The sequence below is a fragment of the Chelonia mydas genome, chromosome 1, assembly GCF_015237465.2.
Source record: "Chelonia mydas isolate rCheMyd1 chromosome 1, rCheMyd1.pri.v2, whole genome shotgun sequence".
NCBI classification, from domain to species: Eukaryota; Metazoa; Chordata; order Testudines; family Cheloniidae; genus Chelonia; species Chelonia mydas.
The window spans coordinates 285,356,254-285,379,273 of NC_057849.1; the positions used below are offsets into that span (position 1 = coordinate 285,356,254).

The window sequence follows — 23,020 nt, forward strand, 5'->3', positions numbered from 1 at the left end:
ACTGCTGTCCCTACCTGCAGGGCCCTCATTTACTATGGGTGGGGGACCAATTGCCCCTTCCCAGACTTCTCATATCCCCTTTCCAGCCAGTATTGCAGTATCTACCCCAGGGTAGATACTGTGGGGCAGGCTGGGCAGCGCCAGGCCAAGGTTCCTAATTCTCATGTTGGCAGCACCAGCTATATAGGAAGCCGCAACAGCATCTGGAGCTGAGTGAAGAATGAGCTAAGCCCCTGGCCATTGGTGAGGACTACCCCATGCCCATATTCCCAAGGACAGAACCAGCCTACCATCTCCTCATCCTCTTCTGGGATGGGACCACCCTTTAACCCCCTCACAAGCAACGGTGGCCTCAGCAGGAAAGTGAAAATGGGGATGTTGATGCAACTTTGTCCCTCCCCGCTCCTGAATTGTTGTGAAATGACTCCCTGGCCTACCTGGTCCCACTACCCGGCAGCCATAAACCCTCCTTCCTCAGCATTTCCCTCAAACCCAAGAGGGAGAAGCCAGTTCTCAGGTTTTTAACCAAGTGTTTGTCCTAAAGATAATACCATATTTACTGCAATTAAAAAAAATAAATAAATAAACCAGACACTCACATTTGAAAGAAACTCATAACAGCAAGGGGTTCATAGCACTGGACAAGTCAGGCCAGGTGCTGAAGAAGTTTCCCCACAACATTCTGCCAAAAATCTCTGCTATTGCAATTCTAGTTCTTTTTTGTGACAAGAATGCTGAATCACATGAGCATGTTGTGATGTCAAATGTATACTGTGGGCTAAAAGGAACTGTGCCTCAATGAAGACTGTAGCCAGATATTTTGTGTAAATCCTAACAATTAATTATTAATCTTTCAAAAGAATACATACATCTGTTATGAAAAATATTTCTCCATTGCACAGTCGTCTGTCATCCTCAGCACTGCCCCCAAGATCACAAGGTAGCTTTTGTCCACTCAGGAAGGCTTTTCTTCCACAGCACCCTCTGCATTCACATTGATTAGGATTCTGAGAGTCACTTTCCCTTGTGCAAGCTGTGTTATTTTTTGGAAGAAGGTCCTTTAGATAGGCATTTCTCGTGGAACAAATTTTGTCATCACATTGGAACACCATTCGATTTTTATGGTTTCTGAATCAGGAGAGGGGGGAAAAAAAATGAAACACAAATATTTATTTGCAATTCACTCAACGTATTTGTGTGGCTCATATGACCGATTCAGATATGCACACTAAGCTTTCATTTAAAAATAAAATTGCTAGCCTTCGTAATTGTGAAGATAACCTTCTAAATGTAAACATAGATGGGCTTCCTGACTCTATGAAAAGACCATCTGAAGTGATGGCTCCAAGAGGTAAGAACTCTCCTATCTCACTGAAGGGTTAGTGCTGAAGTCATGACTATTTTGCAACTGATCATTTTAGCAACTTGCATAGAGAAAGGAGTGGAAGGGACTTGCCTTTGGGAGAGAAATGCACAGAGAAGAAAGGCAAGTAATGGGAGAAGATAGGTGGTTTGGGAGGCAGAGGGACAATGAGCAGGAACAGGAATCATCCTCAAGGTGAGCAAATTTTCCCATTGGGTGATAAGCAGGGACAATAAGATACTGGACGAACAATACTTAGAAATTTGGTTACTACACAGAGATCATAATCTACCCAAGCAATTTATTCAGTCCTCTCTCTCACTTATACCAACAGGAGATAAAACTATATACTACCCTTCAATCTGTAGTCTAAATTTATACCCTGGTGGACCTTGCTTCAGCACTCTCATCACTGTTAGCACCAATTAGGTTTCCTCAAGGAGGACCTCATTGGTCACAGGTGTGCCTGATAACTGGGGTTAAAAGAGCACAAGAAAAAGGTTCTGGAAGAGGAAAGGAGAGAGAGAGGCGGCTAGGGGAGCCTTCTATGGGAGTTCTCTGAGTAGAGGCACTTCAATCCAACCCTTGTCAGGAGAGAGGCCAGAAAGCTGGAAAACAGTGCAAAGGTGTCAATGCACTGATCTGTATTGGTGGAAGGACAGACACTGTAAATAACGTATATGCCAACGTTATCAATAAGAAGGTCTCAGAGTGGTCTGCGTTTGTGGAAGAGGCAGGAGTATGATAGGCATGTCCTGTCACAGCACCAAAAAATAGCTGTAACTCAATTTTTTTTTAAATAATTGTTTGCAGGTCAACTTTAATGCTCAGCAACAGCTCACAAAAAACTTGACTTTAGGACATTAACACCTCTTTTAACGAGAGAGAGGATCACTAGCCAAGACCCAGGGGTTTTCATCAAACTTTCAGAAATGTCATGGAACCTTTCTGCTGGCTGTTCAGGTGGCAATTAGAGGACATGCCAAACAACGCATTGTACAAAAACCAATTTTTCAAGTTTAAAATATTTTCATTTAGTGTATTTAGAATGTTGGCCCCTTGCATGAAACAATTTTAAAACATAAAATAAGATGAAGGGAGAAAAGGCAATGTATACACACTATAAACCTTTAGACTCAAAACATTGTCTTACCTGGTTAAATGTTTTGAATAGTGCTGACAACAGAGTTCATTTATTAGATCACAATCTTGCCTACAAACATGAAAGAGGCACAATGTTACCAACACGAGGCATGTACAAAAAATAATGGACATTTATCTAGAAACAAGTGTGTTCAAACTGAAAGAGGACACATATTTAGCAATGACAATCTTCTACTGACCATTACAAAAAGTGTTTGAATTCAGAGGTAGTTCAGAAGATGCTGCTGCAAAAGAACAGTTTTGTTTTATTTTAATTCCAGAAGTAGTAAGGCAAGCAGCTTACAAAAAGTATACCTAGGTAAACTGGGTTTGCTTCCAAGATAGCACAGCAAAACAAGAATTAGTATATTCAGGTATTAGTGCTTGTCTGTCCATAGACTCTTTGGAACTAAAAGGAGTCTAGCATTTTCATGTTTCTTTTCTGGAAACTTGGAGGTCTTAAGAACTCTTAAAATCTTGTCATTGCAGATTATGTTCCCACAAGATTTGCTAAATAGTACATTTAAATGGAGCTTAATCAATAACAGTGTGGTAGAATTTAGAGGACTCAGGTCTGATGATAAATATTCTGAAAGATCCTCTTCAAAGCTGACCAGAGAAATTAAAAACAAACAACTTCAGAGCCACTTCGTGTTCACAATATAAATAAAATATAGGTAAAATATCCAGAAATCACTACTAATGTTTTAGAATCTGGGGTTTTTACAACTCCAAATTCTGCCCCTCCCCCAAGAAAAGCATCAGAAGATGATCAATTTTCTTTACAATTTAATGCTGCAGGCTTGGTTCCTATTGGATATTAGATCAACAATTTCTCTTATTACATGGTTTACATTAGAGGATCGCAAAGCATTTTACAAATAATCAATTTAGCTTCAAAGCATTCCTGTGAGAGTCAGGCAGGTATTATCCCATTTTTGGAGATTAAATAACTAGCACAATGTCACACAAAAAATCTGAGGCAAAGTCAGAAATAGAGCCTCTCAACTATTGATTTTGTGTCTCATTTGCACTAGGCAAAAAGTTTTGGAGGTCGGAGGGGGTTTTTAAATTACCAGCCACCTAGATACTAACGCAGTCTGGAAATAAGTAAAAATGCAATTGCAATCTGAAGAAATGTGCACAGGCAATGAACTAATCTTAGGAGCAACAGACCTGGCTGAAAAGACAAATAAGGCCATGACCCCTTGCAACAGCATTCCCACTGTAGATTACCTTGTGTGGTACAATGAATACTCCAGTAATTATTTGGAAAATTAAAATTACAAAATGACAAATATTTTGTAATGTAATATGGACAATTGAAAAAACTGAGATATGGGTGCGTAAGAGACAATTAAGCTTGTAGAGAATTATTATTTGCTTGGCACTAGAACAGCTTAACAACATTAATACGAGACTAGATTGTGAAGAAAAATAGATCATAAGGAATTTAGAAGACCAAGAATCATCTTAATTAGCTTATAAAGCTGGTCAAAGGTACAAGCTGGGAGTCAGAAACTGAATAAGGAATGCTGTTCCAATTCAGGTCTGAAAGACAGCTTATCATCACTCGATTGGTACTACTGGCATGTGAAATGTTGATGTCCTCAAAGCACCTTGAGCAGAGAGCTACTTGTCCCCAGGATGAACATGAACATCCATGTGGATAGTTTCTGGCAAAGTACATAGTGCAAAAGGAACCACATAAATTAGCAGTAGAAAACTAAGCTATCAACATTCCACATTAAAAAAATAAATCTAAGCCAGAGAGAGAAGATAACTGGCCTATTTTCGCCAGTACCACCACAAGTCTCTTTTACTCCGTTTTTAGACATTTTTAGAACAAAGATGCTAGCAAGAGTTCTTTCAAAGTCTGCATACATGCTTTGATACCTTCTGAAAGCAATGAACTGTGATTGTTTGGCATCTTGTAGTCCAGGTCCTTTTTCAAGTAAAGTTTTTATGGCAGTTTGCAAATCTGATAATGGACAAAGAAAATTAAGTGTGTAGAACAATAAATAATTTAAGAGAAAAAAATACAATTCAATATGAAAACAGAATTTGCTTATTTAACCTGCTTTAATTCCCCAGTGTGCTAAATTTTGGTTACCTGAAATAGGAAGATTCATTTAAACAAAAAATAAATAAAATAAAATAAAAATTGTGGCAAGCAATGCAGATGTCCCATATCTCAAGTCTGGGGGACTATGGTGCTGAAAAAGACATGGGAAAAACCTCTTGCTCCCCTAGGCTACATGGCTTTTTACAATATATTCCACCCATTAAAAGAAAAAAAACCTCTGGAGTTATCCTTTGACTAGACAGTTTATCGGGGATTTAAGTATTAAATTTTGGGAAAAAAAAAAAAAAAAAGCCCTAAAACTAGACGTCTGAACTTTGTAACATAGCCCATATGAAAATAAATGTCAGTGTTCTGTCCACTGAATAAGTTTCTTAAGAAACTGGAACACATTAATACTGTGACAATTACTTTCCTTTCCCCATATTATATTTGGGGGTGGGGTTAGGATGTCTTTAAAAACAAACCCAAAACAAACCACAAGTGTTATCAGTACAGTTGTATTTTGCTATATGTAAAATATTTCAAAGGTTAACAAACAAAAGACCCTAAAAATAAAAAAAACGAACACTGTTGACAAACAGGATGGAAGCAAAATCTAGAGTTGATGGCCTTGCCACCAGCTCCCCCAAAAAAACTAACTCATGGTGCTGTCAGATCAAGCACCTATCCTCTAGAAATCCAGCCTCATTTAAAGTTCTCTCAAATTGGCTCCTGATAATAGTGATAAACTTTTGAAAACAGTGGTCTTAAGCTATAGAGCCTTCTGCACCATTCCCATCACAACTACCTGGTGCCATGGTACCCCTTACAGTAATTTGATATAAATAACGATTTATCCATTTAATTGGGTTTTTTTAAACTGCTGTACATGCATTTAATTCCTGAAGGGTAAGCTCATAAGTCAAAAGATAAATAACTGAAAATCTAATTTCATATTCTATAATTTAGACTAATTCAAATTTACTGAAATAGTTCATTCCTGTAATAGAGTACATAAAACTGATTTTATGTCAGTTAAATATGTTACACTTTGCAAAAGGAGAAAATGAGAGTTTTTGCAATATTAACAAATTGTTAACCGAGTATACAAACATACAGTGAGCACCATTTCCAGAAGGCAAAACAACATAAATAAATTTCTTCTCGGGGCTTGGCATTGTCAACGTTTCACTCCAATCACAGACTTTGATCACTGAGTCAAACTCTGGGAATTTTCGCTGAGAGATTCTTAACCACAAAAGAAAAAGACAAAAATAGTTTAATACTAAAACATTCTAGTTGTGCATCTCAACCTTTTGCATCACAGTTAAGTTTACTTATACAATTTTATGGATATCTCCTTTAACCTCTATAAAATATAGACAAATGGTAATCTATTTTTTTGTCAAGATTCAAATTTCTTGGTCAAGGTATAGTCAAGGTCCAGACTCCAGAGAAAATAATATAAAAACAACAATTATAACAATAAGTAAATAAAAAGATTTTGTGGTCCATTCAAAAGCGTCCAGCTGTCTGGATTTGGCCTGAGGTCCACCTATTGACTACCCCAATATAGACAATGAAAAAGCTTTTGAATATAACTAAAAATCACAGTAAAGTATTAGTATTTCTTTAATTTCTAAATCCTGCAATGCTGCAATTGTTATTTAGTAATCATCCAGATAGTGTCCTGTTGGGGGAATTCAGAATACTACAGAAGAAAACACTCTAATTGGCAGCGGTAAATTTTGTGAATAACTGCCTACAGCACTTGATTCTCTATAAGGGCCCAGTCCTGAAAGTTTCAGAGTGCCCTGAACTGTTAAAGTCAAAGAGTGAAGAGGACACTAAACGCCTTGCATGACAGAGCCCCAAGACCTCAATTTTTCAAACACTTACCATGTTCTTTATTTTAAGAACATGACTAGTCACACTGAAATCAACAGGATTACTTGTTTGCTGAAAGTTACGCACAAGCTTAAGTATTCACGTGTTCAGAGCCTAAGTCAATAAAATGAATGACAATATTAAATGTTCGCAAAAAGAAAAGGAGGACTTGTGGCACCTTAGAGACTAACCAATTTATTTGAGCATAAGCTTTCGTGAGCTACAGCTCACTTCATCGGATGCATACTGTGGAAAGTACAGAAGATCTTTTTATACACACAAAGCATGAAAAAAAATGGGTGTTTACCACTACAAAAGGTTCTCTCTCCCCCCCACCCCACTCTCCTGCTGGTAATAGCTTATCTAAAGTGATCACTCTCCTTACAATGTGTATGATAATCAAGTTGGGCCATTTCCTTGGATACAATTAACTTAGGCTTGAATAGAGACTGGGAGTGGCTAAGTCATTATGCAAGGTAACCTATTTCCCCTTGTTTTTTCCTACCCCCACCCCCCCAGACGTTCTTGTTAAACCCTGGATTTGTGCTGGAAATGGCCCACCTTGATTATCATACACATTGTAAGGAGAGTGATCACTTTAGATAAGCTATTACCAGCAGGAGAGTGGGGTGGGGGGAGAGAAAACCTTTTGTAGTGGTAAACACCCATTTTTTCATGCTTTGTGTGTATAAAAAGATCTTCTGTACTTTCCACAGTATGCATCCGATGAAGTGAGCTGTAGCTCACGAAAGCTTATGCTCAAATAAATTGGTTAGTCTCTAAGGTGCCACAAGTACTCCTTTTCTTTTGCGAATACAGACTAACACGGCTGTTACTCTGAAACCTGTCAATATTAAATGTTGAGTCTTAAGGAAAAAAATTAAAGAAAAAAAACTTATACTTAAGCAGAAAGATATGGTTACATGGGTCTAATAACCTAAATATTGGTTGTATTTTAGTCAATTCTTAGAAGTTGCCATTTGTTGCATTTATCATTAGGGTGGATTGATTTAATATTTAAAAAAGTGTTGTAAATCAGCAAGCAGGAAATCTGCATTTAAATAATCAATTTTAATCTTGTTTTATATTTGAACTTTTTAATTACTTTCCTAAAGAGGAGGTCATTCTCATTGCTTGGTATAACAAATAAAACACTGATTTGCAACTCCAGTAGACCCTCAGAGTTATGAGCATCAGAGTTACAAACTAACCAGGCAACTACATACCTCATTTGGAACTGGAAGTACACAATCAGGTAGCAGCAGACAAGACCCAAAAAAAGCAAATACAGTGTAGTACTGTGTTACATGTAAAAACTAAAAAGGTGGGGGAGGGGGAGGCAGCATTTTTCTTTTGCATAGTAAAGTTTCAAAGCTGTATTAGTGAATGCTCAGTTGTAAACTTTTGAAGAACCACCATAATGTCATATGCAGAGTTACAAACAACCTCCATTCCTGAGGTATTCGTATTTCTAATGTTCTACAGTAAATATATATACCCTTTTTATACTACATTTGGCACTTATTTTTGTTAACCAGGAAGATATAGTGTATTTATTTAAGCAATTATACATCTCAATGTACAATTACTCTGATTCTTAATTTTTAAGTTTCTTATGTTAGAAAATGGTGAACAACAAATGTCTTATTTGCTATAGGATAATTTTTTAACTTGAGATTTGTGTCAATCTGCATTTGAATGGACATTAGAATTAAAAATGCACAAAAACAGCATTTTAATATTGTTATTAGTTAAAGAAAAACTGTTGCTGGATAAAAGTTGCTGGATACATCAGAAAAAAAGGTTTACCAAAACAGTTTTAAATTCAAAATATAACTGATTATACAAAGGAGGAATTAACTGTAATTAGTGAATTGATTGTTTGTGGTCAACAGGGGCCATTTTTGAGCCAAAAACCTATCTATGCCTTAACAACTCAATAGCACTTCTTGCTGTCTGTCTGTGAAGTGATAACTTTTGAATGCCACATATGATCAATTCCAAAATTTCAGTGAATATTCTAGGCATAGTATGCAATAATCCTATTGATTTTTGGAAAATCGGAAAACTGGAAGGGGAAAAAAATAAGACAACACATGGAGCTCCTGCCATCTGGTGAGCATAGCCCCTGCTTCAAGCACCTCTGCAACTGTCTATAACTCAAAGAACTGGTCGATGGCACCGTTAAAGCTTTCCGGCATAACAATACTCAACTTCTCTCTGCACATTCTCTCAACAGAGTTTAACATGTTGACACCTGAATTCAGGCATTAGAGGACGAGGAGAATGGTGGGGGCATGCACACAGCCCCTAGCATGGGGGGGGAAGAAAGGGAGACCCTGGTATGTGAAGGAGGAGGGAATGAGGCACAAAGACCCTTGTAGCGAGAGGAGGAAATTGGAGGATCCTGGCATGTGACAGGGAGAGAGAGAGCCCCAGGCATAGGGGGAAAGGGCCACAGAGCCACAGCTATGGTGGAGAAGTTGCAAGGATTTCCTGAAAGAGGGGAGTGCGAAAGTGGCACACAAACAGCTTGTGGGCTACAATGGAGGGATGCAAAAAGCCCCTGATGAGTGCAATAAGCTTAGCCCACACAAAAGATACAAAACGTGACCCCTGCGTAAAGATATTTAGGTCCCTAAAGATGCAGATAGACACTTCTGAAAATCCCACTGGGAGCCTAACTTCAGGTGCTTTTGAAAATCTCTCTAGTCACCTATCTGCACGTTAAAGTGCCTAAATACCTTTCAAAATCTAGCCCTATCAAGTTCACATTTGTAGAATTAGTAGAGCTCATTCTCACATGTTTTTTATTCATAGATTAGAAAAGACAAGGTTGGTTTCCTCTTCCATTGGTTTCTTTATTCCCAGTCAGTTTTTCAACTTTGAATTAGCTAGACCAAATAAAGAAAATATTGTCTTTGCACCTGCTAGCTAATTGAAACCAAAAGTAGTAAAGGAAAAGCTTTTCTTCACAACAAAAACTGAAAGTACTGATATTTGGAAAAACATAATTACCAGCATTCGCTCCTAGGGTTACCATCTGATCACACAAACCCAAATGCTCCTACCCCGCCCCTGCCCTTTGCCTCACCCCTTCTCCGAGGACCTGCCCTGCTCACTCCATCCCATCTCCCTCTATCGCTCGCTCTCTCCCACCCAGCTGGGGCAGAGGTTTGGAGCGTGGTAGGGGATGTGGGCTCTGTGCTGGAGCCGAGGGGTTTGGAATGTGGGAGGGGGCTCAGCTGAGCCTGGGGCAGAGGTCTGGGGTGCAGGAGATGGTGCGGGGTGCAGGGTCCAGAAGGGAGCTCAGGGCTGGGTCAGGTGATTGGGGTGCTGAAGGGAGTGAGGGGTGCGATCTCTGGGAGGAAGTTTGGGTGCAGGAGGGGACTCAGGGCTGGAGCAAGGGGTTGGGGTGCGGGCAGCTCCTGGTTGCCCTGGCCCCACGCTGCTCCTGGAAGTGGCTGGCATGTCCCTGCCCTGCGCACTGCCCATGCCCTGAGCGCCAATTCCACAGATCCCATTGTCCAGGAACTACGGCCAATGGGAGCTGTGGGAGCGGAGACTGCCTTAGCCCCACTGCACCACCAACTGGGAGCTGCCAGAGGTAAGCGGGGCCAGGAGGCTCCACGCACTACCCCATCCGCACGCCGCTCCCAGAAGAAGGCAACATGTCCCTGCGGTCCCTGTGCGGCTGCCCCCGCAGCTCCCATTGCCCACAGTTCCTGGCCAATGAAAGCTGTGGAGTCAGCACTTGGGGCACGGGCAGCACGTGGAGACCCCTGCCCCCCCTCAGGGGCCACAGGGACATGCTGGCCCCTTCCGGGAGCAGCACAGGGCCAGGGCAGGCAGGCAGCCTTAGCCCTGGGCCCCCGCTGCGTCGCCAGACTTTTAGCAGCCTAAAATCTCCCAGTTTGGCTGCAGTAGACTCCAGGAGATAGAGCCCGATTCCGGGAGACTCACGGCAAAACCGGGAGGGTTGGCAACCTTTTTCACTCCATTTGTAAAGACTAGAAATAACAGATACTTACAGCAATACCCTGTGGCATATTAATAAAGCATGAATTGAAAGTTAAAGATGTTTCCCCGCCCCAGTTCTGTATATAGTTAAAAGAGCAGGCAACCTGTAACTCATTAACATCTGAGGAGGGTTGAGTGCGACAACATATTGTTTTTAATTAAATTATTTTAATAGATAATAAATTTAGGCCTGATCATAGGTTGTCATCACTGCAAATTTCATTTGTAAACTGGTTTATTTTAAGATGACAAATGTCTTTCAATTAAATTTGAAAGCTTTTTCTTTTTAAGTCATTGATTTTATCCACCCTGTTTATAAATGGTAGTTTACCACAAATCCATGATAAAGGTGTAATTGCAAATGAAAGGTCAGAATAAAGACAAGTGTACTGACCATGTTTATCAAATTTTATACAGCAATTCAAAACTAGTTGCAAACAAAACCTTCACTCTGCAAGCTGCTCATGAGGATAGAGGGGTCCCCCTGCACAGAGCAGTTTGCAGAATCAAGGCCTATGGCACTGTGACTACTCATGTGCCTAAGTGTTCACAGGATCAGGGCCTGTAAACACTAACTCACATGAATAGTCTCACTGACATCAGTGTGACCAAATGTTATATTTATAAAGAGTGAACAAGAAAGTCTCCAATTTTGGTGGGTTCTTTTTATTTAATATGCATCTTTTATCATTCAAAAAACTGCATACTTTACTCAATGTTTTTGTTCAAAATTGCTCCTCGGTGTGCATATTTCAGCTGTAATTTCTTTTCCAGAGTTATAGGTTTGTGAATATAAGAGATCTGCAACAGAAACACTGAGTCACATAATTCTATTGTATGTTTCGGTGCCACTACCATTTTGCGGACTAGATAAAAAGGACTTCTATAAAAAAATTCCTCTAGCATATACAAAAAAATTCCTACCTTGTGGCATTGTCTACAATTAGCTGAGACTCAGCTCTGTGATTAGTTCTCAATTCCACAGACCAGCCTCTAGATTTTAGACCCTCAAAAATATCAGCGAGCATGTTGCCAGGGTCAATGCTGGGTAACTGTCTAATATCACCTAAAGAGGAGAGATATTAATAGCATTTGTGATCAGTGGTAAACAGTGAACATAGTATCTGTGGGAAATATTCCAAAAATACAGTAGTGAAAAGAAATATGCACTTGACCTCCATTATAATACAAGACAGAGTTATCACATGCCTGCTCAATACAAATTATGCGAAATTATGCTTCTCTCCAAGAATCCCAAAATGGAATTTCTTTGAATCAGGTTGTTGCATAGTTCTAATTGTATTCCCTTCAGTATATAATACATTAAAATCATTGTTCGGAGCATGTTCTATATTCCCAATTCAAAAAGCCACTAGTACTTGATGACATGCCACCCTGTTAAGTCTCTTCTGTATGGTGAATGTCAACACTAAATCAGACTTGTCTATGAGAATTTATACATTTAAATCATGCCATTTGTTTTGGTGGGACAAAAATGTGATCTCCAAAAGTGGGCACAGGAGTACAAAATCCTAATTTCTTTTCATGCTACTTTGTTCTATTTGTTAGATTAAAAACAAGTTAGTTCCGGATCTGACTGGCTGAACTACCTTAAAAATCAAATATTTTACTTTTCTTCTGTCTAGTTCATATGCTGTCAACATTCTCTTTCAAGCGGTGTTAAGAAGTGAGGGAAAAAACTTACTAACAACAAGATGTGTTATTTTGGTTGTTGAAAAATCTAAAGGGAAGTAAGTGGTGAAAGCCTCATTATCGAATACTTTTAGAACCAGACAAAACACTAGGAGATAGACAATAGAGAATAATCCTGCACTGGCAGGGTGGTAGGCTGGAGGATGTAATTCTTTTCCATCTCATCTATGATTTTATGGCAAGAGTAGCAAAATCTATGAAATAGAACATGCCTTTCAGGTGGCCTTAGAGATTACAGCCTCATCAGTTTACCTGTGATCATATCATACCTCTACTGGATTTCTTTCCACTAATTATTTTGGAACTACTACACTTTATAAAACACATAACACACAGCAAGTTCTCTCACATATTGCGTAACTCAGGAAATATTTTCAAATTATACTAAATTTACACTATTGCTCTTCACTTACCAAGTATAATAAGCTTGGCAAGTTGAGCGTGGTCACACAGCAATTTTAAAACTGAACTAAGCGTTTGTACAGGTACTAAGCTCCCTTCATCCACAACCAGAACTGTCACAGTAGAAAACTTCCACGGCATTTGTCCGTCTTTTAACCTCCATGAATAAAAACTGTAGATGACCTAGAAACCAATCAAAATAAATAATTTAACTTCAATTCAAGAAACTGAAGTTATCAAATTTAAATAACTTCCTTATAACAAGTAAAATGTGGGATCTTCCATGCTGTATGTACTACAGCCATCATCTCAGTTTACATGATGAAACTGAATCATTACAGGCTCAAAAGGTTCAATCCTACTCTCCAATAATCACGTACACACCTCCAGAGCACATTTTTAGCAGAGAAGAATCAACTAAAACTGTTTATACAGAGGCATATATATACACACACAAGAACATCCTCAAATACAGAGCCCTAAAACAAAAGGAGGTCAGCTGGCTTTCCTTGATAATTTCTAGATTTGAAAGTTGGAGACTAGTGGAAGGGCATATGAATTGGAAGACCCTCAACTATGTAATTCACTTATTGCACTGGTCTGATATAACAGAGTCTGCTATCCTTTTGGGCAAAGAGCATCTATTTTCTTGATAAGAAAGGTGATTGGTAGACTAACAGTGTATTTGCTGGAGGCAAAGTTTGTATTGTGCCTGATCTTTGTCAAGCCCAATTTTTTTTTAATTTAAAAACCTACAATAAATAGGAAAATATTACACATGGGGAATCCATCTCTCTTAATATCCATGGGATTTTGGTGTATTTCGGGCACTGGAGAGAGATCTGCCACACAGATGTCAAGACAGAATTTTGCCCTTAATTTTAAATACTATGGACTTTTCAGGATATATGGAATTGGTGACAAAAGCCATTTGAAAGCCCCTCATCATTTTTATGCCTCTAGAAGGTACTGTAACACACATTTAAAACAAAAGGCGGCCAAAAATTGCAGCTGACATGATGTAAAAAGTCAGACTTGTAAACTTTTGAAAAACAAGGTTGATTCCTAAATGTGGACAAGCTGTGCTTATTAAACACCATTATGAACAGTTAAAAGATTTAGAAGAGGTTCAGTTAGCAATCTGATTATTGTACAAAATAAGGACTATACTAAAAGATTTGTGGAGAGAGAATGCACAAATATTATATACCTGATGGAGAGTGTAAGCAGGAAGCTCAGTTTTCTCATTCAGCAGGCTAGCTGCTCTTCCTGTAGGTGCAGTAAGTAAAACATTCAAAAGGTTTTTTGTGCAAATGTTTTCCTGACAAAAATGATTACAGGTATACCATTCAGCAGATGCATCCAGGTCCTTTTCAAAATCATTACAAGCACTTGCCACTTCTTTTTCCACCTGCTTTAAATACTGAAAAAGGCAGCTAACTACAGTAGTCTTCCCACAACCCCCTTTTCCACTTATGATTGTCACTGGATTAGAACAAATCATTTCCACAGCTTTCATTTGATCTGGGTCCACTTCTGCTTCACTTGTAGTTTCTATGTCTGATACCTGTTCATTATAAAGAAAATCACTGTCACTGTTTTGTATATCTGGGGCATTACTGCCCTCCACTTGCTCTGTTTCAGGAGGCTGAGTATTATTTATTTTAATATCTCCATTTGCTTTTGATTTGGTGGTATCTTTAACATTAAGTACTTCTCTCACATCAACATGTAACTGCCATGGGTCATTGGTCATTAGATGATTTACAGAAAGTGCAATGTCTTTTTCAGATTTGTAAAGATGAGAAAGAAACACCAGTTTCTTCTCACCGGTCACTATCTTCTCATCTTTCATAAATTTCAAGGATTGCCAGGCATGTTCAATGGACATCTCTTTAGAAACCAAAGAGGTCAAAATGTCTTGTTCTTCATAGGTATGGCCCATTTCTCTACATCTTTGCTTGAGCTTATTGTATATTATTAATGCATTCTTCTGCAATTCAGGAATCTTCCCAAGGAGATGATCACACTGACAGAAGGCTGCCCAAGTTGCCTCACAATTGGAAAGGTTCAGTTCTCTGTAGGTTATCTTCCCACCAAAAAGGGAAAAAAGTTTAAATTATTTCACAAGATATTGGTATGTAACTGCAGAACTAATGCTTTTGTCAATAAATACAAATTTATAATTCAGAAAATATGAAGTATAGACAATACATAAATTTTAACAAGTTCTAGCTATACTACCTTCTCAAACCAAACAAAGCAAAGCAAGAGGGGGCTTGATCAATCCCATCTGTCATTTTGTTGTAGAAAACTGAACCATTGTACAAAAAAAAAAAAAAATACTAACAGAAATTGGGTACTAGAAAAGAGGTTTGTATCAAATCTGTATTCTACCCAAACTATCACCAAGCCGAATAAAAGAGCAAACTGCTACAGAATAATACAATACATGTGATAATATTTGAGTGCATGTGTACACATTATAGCACACATGCAAATAAGATCTCATTTGCTGCAATATATTGATTGTGAATTAAAACCATTTCATCCTACTTTGCCATTTTCCTTCCTTTCGGTGGGCTTACATCTATTGCTTTAATATTTTTCCCTTTCTTCTCATAGAGCAAACAAAGATTTAGGAAAACTGGATTACTTATAAACATTGGGATTATTTTATTTGCACTCAAATGGGACTGGACATCCTAATAATTCATATCCTCATTGCAAAAGCTGACTTTACTTTAAGGACCAACAGCCTGTAAGAAAGAGTTCACAAAACAGCCATTTTGAAATTACAGACTAGACAATGGTAAAACAGTGATCGAGAATCAAATTGTTTCCGTTTTGAGATCTTTGTAAACACACCCCCACAAAAGAGTAAGCATTGACCTCTCAAATTATTTTACATATAAAAGTGTTCTGAAAGCATATTATAAAGTTACCTGGAAAAATTTTAAAAAGGGAACAGCAGTAAATTAAATTTAAAAAGAAAATTAAGATCATATCTCCATAGTAAAATGTCAAGGTGACTACTCCATTGATTCCTGACATGTACACACCAGCTCTGCAGAGTCTGTTCAATGACGTGCAATTAAACAGATTTAGTGGAGCTGCAGTCAAAAGAGAGGAGACTGAGAAAAAGCTACTAACAGATGAAAAACAATGGTAAAGACTGTAAAAAAAAAAAAATTTTTTTTAAATCCTTTGTTTTCTCATTACCATAGTCCCTTTCAGAATTATTTTATTTCTTGTAGTTTAGTGCTGGCCTATTGCTATTTAAAAGTAAATTTACAATACCACAATGTTATGTCAACTGAATACCAAGCCAATACTGTATTGATCTCTCGATACCAAATTCACATTAAAAAAAAAAAAACAGTTAAGTATTAAAAAGTTGAAACTGTTTCACAAGAGTTTAAGAAAAAGTCTACATCTTTAAAGAAATCTTAGCCTTCAAGAAGTCTGGAAATGCAGAATTTAGGTATCCTGCTGATTCCTAATTTATGTATAAGTCATTCATCATTATCACATTAACTTTCTTAGGCTTTGTGTAGACAGAATAGTTACATAGTTAAATACATTTAACTATGACCTGGTCTACAGTATAAAGTTAGGTTGGCTCAGCTATATCACTCAAGGTTATGAAAATTTTCATACCCTGTGCAACATGGTTAACCCAAACTAAGACGATGTCTACACTACAGACCTTACAGCGGCAAAGCTGTACGGTTTCCCATGTAGCTGCTCTATGCCAATGGGAGAGAGAGAGAGAGCGCGCACGCGCTCTCCTGTCAGCATAATTAAGCCACCCTCAACAAGCGGCAGTAGCTATGTCAGTGAGAGGCCGTCTCCCGCCAACATAGCGCTGTCCATACTGGCACTTTTGTCAGTGAAACTTACGTCCATCGTGGGTGTGTTTTTTTCCCCCCCTACCCCGATGGACAAAAGTTTTACTGACAAAAAACTGGTAGGGCCAACATCCTTAGCACCAGTGTAGACATTGCTAGGTCAACAAAAGCTTTTGCCTCTCAGAGAAGCAGATCTACTACAGCAACAGAAGAACTGTTTCCATAGCTGTAGTAAGCATCTACACGAACATGGTGTATCTGCAGCATTTCTAGCTTAGACATACCCTAAGCCACTGCAAACTTCTGTGAGAACACTTTCACTGTGGTTTAAGAGGAGCTTGCTTCAGTTTAAACTTAAACCAATTCCTAATCAATTTAAAGTGAACCAAAATATGCCTGTCTTAAATTGAAGTGCCCACATATCCATTTGCACTGGTTTAGCTAGATCAGTTTTAAAACTACATCATTAAACAAACAGGTGAAACATTCTCTTTTAGACCAGTCCTTGCACTAGTCATTCAGCATTACATTTTGTCTCTTTAAATCACCAAATATATACACACACACACACACAGGTATTAAAATATGCATATTTTTTCTGAACCTGGAAGCTTTTATTCCCTCCTTTTAAATCTATAATTATTTGCTGCTGAAACATATGTAATAGACTACATAAACACACCAACTAGTTATAACATGGTAGTGCCCAAATAAGGATACAGCCCCCACTGTGCTAAAAATGCAAATACACAGGCTAACTTTGTTAACTCTTTGAGTTGGACTATCTTAAAAAAAAAAAAAAAAAAAAAAAAAAAAACACAACAAAATTAGAGCTGGTTGGAAAAATTCCAGCAAAACTTTGTCTAAACTTGCAGACTTGATTAAAATGTTTTACAGAAAGTTTGATTCTGACAAATTTCTGATGGAAACCTATCATCCAGCCAGATTTTGAAACTGAATCGTTTCCTAGCAGGTCACACCCCCAGCTGTCCTGCAGCATGTCTGGTGGGCTGCTGGGGATCTGGGCTTCAAGGGTCTGGCACTCTGGGTCAGCCTGCAATGTGGACTGCCTCAGAGTCAAGAACCCCAAGGCTTTCAGGCTAATGGGTAACCCAAGCTGCCTGACTTCGAGGAATCTGGTGCTGGAGAAGATAACTACTGACATGACAACAAGAGTCTGGTCAGTTTCACTGTGGCTATTCAGTGAAACTAACAAGAATCACAATAAATTTCAGTCAACAGCATCCAGGGTCCCTGACAGAGGTGGGCAAACTACAGCCCGCGGGACGTCCTGCCCAGCCCCTGAGCTCCCAGCCAGGGAGGCTAGCCCCAGCCACTCCCCTGCTGTTCCCACTCCCCCACAGCCACGCTGCCACACGGGCAGTGCTCTGGGTTGCGGGGCTGCACGCTCTTGCAGAGCAGAGAGGTGGCGTGTCTAGCTCTGGCTGGGCGGCACGGCTGCCAGACGTGCTGCTCTGAGCAGCATGGTAAGGGGGCCGGGGCGTTGAATAAGGGGCAGGGAGTCCCAGGGGGCAGTCAGGGGACTGTTGGATAGGGCAGAGGTTCGGTGGGGGGGGGAGAGTGGGGGGTTCTGAGAGGGGCAGTCAGAGGGCAGAAAGTGGGAGGGGTCAGATAGGGGGCAGGGGCCAGGCTGTTTGGGGACATGTGCACAGCCTTCCCTACCCGGCCCTCCACACAGTTTCTCACCCCGATATGGCCCTTGGGCCAAAAAGTTTGCCCACCCCTGGTCCCTGACTCCCTGCAAACTACAAGGGAGGCAGCTGGGAATCCTAGAGAGTGTTTCCAAAATGAAATATACCATATTTTAGTGTTTTTAAAAAGAAATATTGTAAGATTTCAGTTCCATGAATACTTCCAATTTTTTCTAACTTTTGTTAGGATTCTTGTCGGGGTTCCCTCCCCACTCTGAACTCTAGGGTACAAACATGGGGACCCGCATGAGAGACCCCCTAAGCTTATTTCTACCAGCTTAGGTTAAAAACTCCCCAAGGCACAAATTCTCCCTTGTACCTTGGATTAGGTAACGCTGCCACCACCAAGTGACTTAGACAAACTCAAGGAAAGGACCACTTGGAGTTCTTACTACCTTACTAATATCTCCCCAAGCTCCCACACCCACTTTCCTGGGGAGGCTTGAGAACAAACAAGATTAGCACAAACCAACCTTTGGTTTTTTTAGGACACTAAAAAAAAAACAAAAAACACAAAACACACCAATCAGATTCTAAAAGAAACAGAACTTTATTAGAAAGAAAAAGGTAAAAGAAGCACTTCTATAAAATTAGAATGGAAGATAATCTTACAGGGCAATCAGATTCAAAAACAGAGGATTTCCCTCTGGGCCAAACTTTAAAGTTACAAAAAGAAAACCAGGAATACACGTTCCTCTCAGCACAGAGAAAAAAAAAAATCACAAGCCAAAACAAAAAATAAGCTAACGCATTCCCTTGCTAGTACTTACTAATTCTAATGGAGTTGAATTGCTTGCTTCCTTGATCTGTGTCCGGCAAGCACACAGAACAGACAGACCAAAACCTTTCCCTCCCCCCAAGATTTGAAAGTATTTTGTCCCCTTATTGGTCCTTTTGGTCAGGTGCCAGCCAGGTTACCTGAGCTTCTTAACCTTTTACAGGTAAAAGGATTTTGTGCCTCTGGCCAGGAGGGATTTTATAGTACTGTATTACAGGAAGGTTGTTACCCTTCCCTTCATATTTATGACAATTCTAGATTAAGTTTTTCTGAAAACTCAAATTTTTGCAGAACTAAAATCTGGTTTCCCAGCAAGCTCTGCTTATAATGGGAAGTAAGCTACAAAACTCAAACTACAGAGGAATGACTCACATCTAGCTATTCTTCTTAAGTCAATATATTTTAATGTGACTATATGGAGAATGCTTAAGAAGCCAGAATATAAAGTAGAGTAAGTTAGTATGCAATACTAGTAGCTGAAAGCCCATGCTATCACACAGGTATAATTCATAAAGGCACGTAATTCATAAGAGCCAGAAATGGCTGATGCAATCCAGTTTAAGTTAACAGACCATGAATTCCAGTGATAATTGAATCTGGTGATATTCTAAACCAATGGTTTTCAACCTGTGATCAAGGGATCCCTGGGGTCTGCGAACTATGTCTATAGGGTCTGCGAAAAGTTGTCATTACCATAAAGTAGTAGTTTTCAACCTGTGGGCTGCAGACCCCTAGGGGGTCTGCAAACTATGTGTAAGATTTCCAAAGGGGTCTGTACCTCCATTTGAAATATTTTAGGGGTCTGCAAATGAAAAAAAAAAGGTTAAACAAATACTATTCTAAACTAAAAGAGCTCTCTTCCACACTTGTAGCTATTTCCATCTCTTCACACTGACTCAGACATTTTAGGCTTCAGAGTCTTATTATATAGATATGTACATGGAAATCTACATTAACAATAAACTCTTAACTATGGTTGTCACAGCACCTTTACTCAGCCTCACTGTGCCTTACTGCAGTGGGAAACCAAGATTATCTTGAGGAGCTCAGTATCTTTTATTTGAAACTCCCCATGTTCACCCAACCGGAAAGCAACTTCCATTTCTTCCATGCAGTATACCAAGAAATTAATTTAAATATAAAGGAATTATTCAGATTAGAAACAGTTGCACAGTGATTAGGAAGAATACTAACAAGGATAGATAAGGTATTCCTGGACCCAGTGGGTATGTCTACACTGCATCTGGAAGCAAGCATTACAGCCTGGGATCCACAGACTTATGCTGGCACTAGAGCACTAAAGCAGCGTGGACAGTGCTTCAATGTTGTGCCTCAGGCTGAAGCTCAGGCTCTGAAGCCCACATGGGGGGAGGGATAGCTCAGTGGTTTGAGCATTGTCCTGTTAAACCCACGGTTGAGAGTTCAATCCTTGAAGGGGCCATTTAGGGATCTGGGGCAAAAATTGGGGATTGGTCCTGCTTTGAGCAGGGGGTTGGACTAGATGACCTCCTGAGGTCCCTTCCAACCCTGATATTCTATGATTCTTCCCCACAACCGCAACATCTACACAGGTATTTTTAGTGCACTGGTGCGAGCCCCGCTACAAGTACTGCAGATATATCCAGAAGGTTTCTGTTTAGTGCAGCTGCCCAGGATGGTGTTGAAAAGAGAAAAATTCTCTCTTCAAAAAGAAACATTCAGAATCAGCCTCCATCCAAATAACCAAGGGTCATAGTTTGAGCAAATATTACTGAATTCTATGATGATCAAAATGCAATTAATTCATGTTACTTACCCTGCTGAATCCAAGTTTCCATGGCTCATTTTTTAACATCTCATCTAATTTTGGCAGTGTCTCATCTTCAGGAGAAACTTTTTCTTTTTCATCACTTTTGCTGCTCTGTTTGGTCACTTTATGCCAGCTCACCGCCTTCATAATATTGCAAAAATGACGTGGTAGAAGTCTTGGCAGGAACTCCATTATCAACGGGAAACTCAAAGCTACCAAAACAGTCTTTCCTGTAACTATATATTCATCACAAACCAAGAAAATATTTATTAATACACAAAAAGTGTTCGCAGAAGGCAATTCGATTACTTAGCTTAGGCTTTATTCCAAAAAACGTAAACAGAACTGGTTTTTTAGTTTTCTGTCTGAAAAAGCTTTTATATACTACTGATACGAGTAAGATTACTAAAATAGATTAAAAAAATATTTTTTCACTTTGATTAAATTGTGCATTTGGCAGAATTATGTATATAGTCAGTTTCACATTCGTAGCCAAGTCTACCTGCCCTGATATGTACACAACGTTCACAGTATTATATATATATATATATATAAAATCTGGTAACCTGAAACATCATCCAATATTTAGTTCAATCAAATGTCAAGCTAAGCAGAACTGCCAGCATTTTTGAGTGAAATGGAAGTTAACTCTTAACAGATCTTCATTTAAGTGCGTTCCACTATTACTTTTTTTCCCCTCCAACTGATTCCTGTTCCATCTATATGGTATAAGACCCAGGTCATGCAAAGACTTGCATATATGCTTAACTACAAGCATGGGAGTAGTCCCCTTTATGTGCTCAGGAAAAAATCTTTGCAGGATCAATACTGATTTACAAACATGCGCTACCAGCACATTAGCATGGATAAAAATCTTAAAAGCATAACTCTTATTTTTATAATCCAATAATATATAAGTTATACTTACATGATTGCATAATATAATAAAAAATATCAAAATTTTTCGTCTCAATAGATTTGTTCCCTTTCTGAAGATTTAATTTTGACTCTTGAAACTGATTAAGTTTTTCTTCAAGGTTTCTGAAGTTCAGGGAAGATCTCTCAGAAAAACACTTAAAAAACTCCTCTATGAAATAGTCAGGAACACAACACTCTTTAAAAAAGAGTGAAAAAACTGCGTTTTGGTTTTCCCCTATATCAGTTCGTAGGAAATATGACGGATATCCTTGCACAAAGTACTTTGATTCCACCAATTTAACTTTAACATTAACTTTCCACCAAGGGCCAACCAATGGAAAACATCCAACCACTTCATACGTCTTTTGGGATCTTTCATCCTGTATTATAACTGAAATTTTAAAAGTACAATTTGTTTAAAACTTTATTGCATTTTGCATAACAAATTCACTAAGTAAAAGCAAACAAACCAAAAAAATTTTAAAAATTTTCAGATGTAATATTGCTTTTAACGGTAGTAATTTTAAAAAAAAAAAAAAAAAAAAGAGACACCTCAGACATAATCAAACAATCAATTTAAAAATCATGCTTATGTTCCTGTAGGTGGCTGAAGTCAACAATACATCAAATAATTTTTGTGGTATGAATTATTTGTATGAGCAGTTAAAGCTGCTTACTAATAGTCAGATTTTGCACTATTTAAATCAATTACGGTTTTATGTTTTTGGTGATATGCTTAAAACTAATTTTAACTTCATTATTTCAAAAAAATGACAATATTTTGTCCAAAATAATTGAGTTCTTGGACATTTTGATTGCAATAAAAGACATGCAACCCCTTGCCTATATTATAGCTGTATACACTTTAATATAAGCTTTGTTATTAGTTTATGGTAGTACTTTCCAAACATTCAAAGCAGAGACAGTCCCAGCTCTGAGAAGCTCACAATCTAAGGAAAGACAGACAAGTAGAAAGAGGTCAGGGAAAGAGAATACAGCTTAACTCTACTATTTTCACATTTTATTTTTGTTACAAAAGTGACAAGAATTAATTGATAATCACACTAATCAAGTGAGAACAAAGTGTGTAATAAAAGTACAATCATAACTGGATTTGAACACACTATCTTTGCAATACACATCAGGCAGGCTCCATATAGCCAGTAAGCTACACATTTTTTTATTCCAATTGAAACAGTAAGAACTTAAAAAATATAATACAGTAGAAACTAAATTATTGTAAAGTCTCAGGGAAAATCCAAAACCTTTGGATAATCTGGTTCAGAAAAATCAAGAAGCAAACTTGGCAGACTCAGCCAACGGTCAGGTATTAGACATTCCCACCTAGAGAGTAGGTGGGTCCTATAGAGACTATACTG

General features: G+C 38.6%; 1 protein-coding gene across 3 annotated transcripts in view; it reads right to left on the bottom strand.

The window, feature by feature from the left end:
• Nucleotides 1–23,020, bottom strand: part of HELB (DNA helicase B) — a 35,664-nt gene that overhangs the window by 4,238 nt on the left and 8,406 nt on the right. For all 3 annotated transcript variants that reach the window (XR_005223534.2, XM_037887154.2, XM_037887158.2), the window contains exons 2-10: nt 21,652–22,032; nt 20,730–20,959; nt 13,804–14,682; nt 12,605–12,776; nt 11,403–11,544; nt 5,689–5,819; nt 4,403–4,487; nt 2,517–2,576; nt 870–1,128 (exon numbers count right to left, since the gene is read on the bottom strand). Coding sequence is in view for 2 of the 3 variants with exons in the window: in XM_037887154.2 (XP_037743082.1) it covers nt 870–1,128; nt 2,517–2,576; nt 4,403–4,487; nt 5,689–5,819; nt 11,403–11,544; nt 12,605–12,776; nt 13,804–14,682; nt 20,730–20,959; nt 21,652–22,032 (2,339 nt within the window). In the remaining variant the exon portion in view is untranslated. The remainder of the gene's footprint in view (nt 1–869; nt 1,129–2,516; nt 2,577–4,402; nt 4,488–5,688; nt 5,820–11,402; nt 11,545–12,604; nt 12,777–13,803; nt 14,683–20,729; nt 20,960–21,651; nt 22,033–23,020) is intronic.